The sequence below is a fragment of the Palaemon carinicauda genome, chromosome 9 (assembly GCF_036898095.1).
Source record: "Palaemon carinicauda isolate YSFRI2023 chromosome 9, ASM3689809v2, whole genome shotgun sequence".
Taxonomy (NCBI): domain Eukaryota; kingdom Metazoa; phylum Arthropoda; class Malacostraca; order Decapoda; family Palaemonidae; genus Palaemon; species Palaemon carinicauda.
The window spans coordinates 158918271-158920906 of record NC_090733.1 but is presented as its reverse complement, the minus strand read 5'-3'; the positions used below and the strand labels follow the sequence as shown (position 1 = coordinate 158920906).

Below are 2636 nucleotides of genomic sequence, written 5' to 3'. Positions count from 1 at the left end.
AGTTTATGGTGAAAGTTGGTCTCCACCAGGGTTTAGCCTTTAGTCCCTATGTGTTTGATATTGTGATGGATGTTATAACATCGGAAGTTAGAGAAGAGGTGCATTGGAGTGCAATGTTTGCTGATGACATTGTGCTGATTGAACTGACAAGAGAAGATGTCCAATTAAGAACTTGAGAGTAAAGACTTAAAAATTAGCAGAAAAAAATAAAGATAGAATATTATGTGGACAGGTGGAGAGGAATGGCAGGGAACAGTGAAATTAGGCCAAGAAGACAAAAAAGGGTTAGCTCATCCAAATATCTTGGTTCTATTATGAGCGAAAATGAAAACCTTGATGCAGAAGTCAGTCATAGAATTCAGTGTGTATTAATGAATTGGAGAAAGTCATCAGGGATACTTTGTGATAGGAGAATTAGTGTAAAGGTTAAAGGAAAGTTTCATAAAAAGCGTTGTAAGACCATCCATGCTCTATGGAGAAGTGACTTGGTCAATAAAGAAAGAGCAAGAAAGAAAATGGAAGTGGACGAGACGAGAATGCTGAGAAGGATGTGTAGTATCACAAAAAGAAAAAAATACGATCCGGAATGAGTTTACCAGGGGGACAAAGTATTATAGGTTTCAAAGAAAGCTCAGGAAAGAAGACTGAAATGGTTTGGTCATGTCACGAGGAGAGAAGATGAACACGTATGTAAAAGGGTTATAAACATGGAGGTGAAGGGCAGAAGAAGGATGGGAAGGACAAAGTTCAGGTGGAAAGATAAATTATTGAATAACATGAAGGAAAAGGTCCAAGAGAACAAGATGTACAGGGCAGGGGAAGATGGATAAGGCTGAATAGAAACAACGACCCCATATAAAAAATGGGAAAAGCTGAAGACACTGACAAAGAAGTTAAATTAGAAGAACTGGAGAATCTTATATAGTTAAAAGAATCTTATATAGTTAAAAGAGGCCATATATCTTGCTTCAGAGGACATGAAAGGAACAAAGAAAATGAAGTGGATTTTCTTATTAGCAAAAATGTTACAGGTAACAGAAGAATTTTATAGTCCTACTGATAGAATTTCAAGATTATATATCAAACTAAATAAGAATACACTAAATATTATTCAAACATATGCATGTACAACATCCCATACGGAGGAAAAAAATAGAAGCTTTCTGTGCAGATCTGATCTCTATACAGAAAACATAAGACTCAATAATTTACATTTGTTTTAGGAGATATCATTAATGCTAAAGTAGGTCAAAAGACGAGAGGAGAATCAGCAGTAGGCCTAGGTAAATTTCTAAAAGAAGCAATCTTAAAATCATGAACACATCTTTTTCCAATATTTACTGTTTTTTTTTATTATTATTATAAACAACACAAACAACAAAGGAACGCATCAACTCCGGGACGATTTCTTTGAACCTGAAAGTGATAGCTATTAAATTGATAGCATTGCAACAATAATATTATTGTTACTATCACTGTAACAAGTAAGTTATTCACATAAGAATTGTGAACTTCAGAAAGTTCCAACTACCGACATCCTTCATCAATCGTGCATCTGGCAAGAGTAGACAAGGATCCCACTCACTCAAGAAAGCCTGGTACATTTACAGTACACTACAGACATCTCTCGGCACAAGGCAATAATTTGCTGGTCGTTATCGTCTTGAGAGCTTATTCGTATCGTTTAAAAGGTATTTGTTTTTTAGATGTGTATTAAAATTGTTTTCCTATTACTATAATTAAAATACGCATCTGGTGGATAATTACAACACATTTGATTCGATGCCTGCAGGACTACCATCAAATCACCAGTCTATTTTTTTCTAATCGCGAGTCACTTGCAAGTAGGCTGTTGTTGTTGCTCCGTACCTTTGAAGGTCATGAGATTTGCTATACGGGTGATGCGTTAAGACTTCTGGTTTTCGATGCTGTACTTACTTACAGGTTCATTAATGATATCTGTGAACTGAATTGTCTGTCATACATACAGGGTACGATCAGTGAGTTCGTGTGAATATTAGACCTAAAAAAATATCTTTGTAAACTTAGAATCACACGCTTTAATATAATTTACTTCCATGGCAAATGTTAGAAGAAAAATAGAGTCAAATTTAACCAAATTAACAACTTTTGCCGTTTATAAAGATTGCTGCATAACGCTTGGTTAGATTTGGGTACAAACAGCAGTCTTTCGATGCATTTGTGATTAGATTTTGTTCAATCATTATAGTTGTTACGATTTTCATAAGGCGTGTCTTACAGTTTATAGATCCTGAACAATATGTGCAATTATCCACCGCTTGATCATAATACTTTCCCACAAAACTGAAGCTATACACAACTTGTCATTCTCTCTCTCTCTCTCTCTCTCTCTCTCTCTCTCTCTCTCTCTCTCTCTCTCTCTCTCTCTCTCTCTCTCTCTCTCTCTCTATATATATATATATATATATATATATATATATATATATATATATATATATATATATATATATATATATATATATATATATATAGAATGTATATACTGTGAAAAAAAAAAAGTCTATAAGAAGTATCCACGATTAACATATTTCCAAGGTGAACGCATTTAAATTGTTTTAATTTGAGAATCGAAAAAAACAAATTCAGACGTTCCT

The 2636-nt window shown here is 34.1% G+C and overlaps 2 protein-coding genes across 2 annotated transcripts in view; both read left to right on the top strand.

The window, feature by feature from the left end:
* Positions 1-242: 242 nt before the first annotated feature.
* LOC137646724 (uncharacterized) lies at positions 243-590 on the top strand. Its single transcript, XM_068379831.1, has one exon. It carries the CDS (start codon positions 243-245, stop codon positions 588-590), a length of 348 nt encoding a protein of 115 aa, XP_068235932.1.
* A 1009-nt stretch (positions 591-1599) lies between these two features.
* The window catches only part of LOC137647307 (uncharacterized), a 31325-nt gene continuing 30288 nt past the window's right edge, over positions 1600-2636 (top strand). The window contains exon 1 of the mRNA XM_068380702.1: positions 1600-1691. The gene's annotated coding sequence lies outside the window, so the exon portion shown is untranslated. The remainder of the gene's footprint in view (positions 1692-2636) is intronic.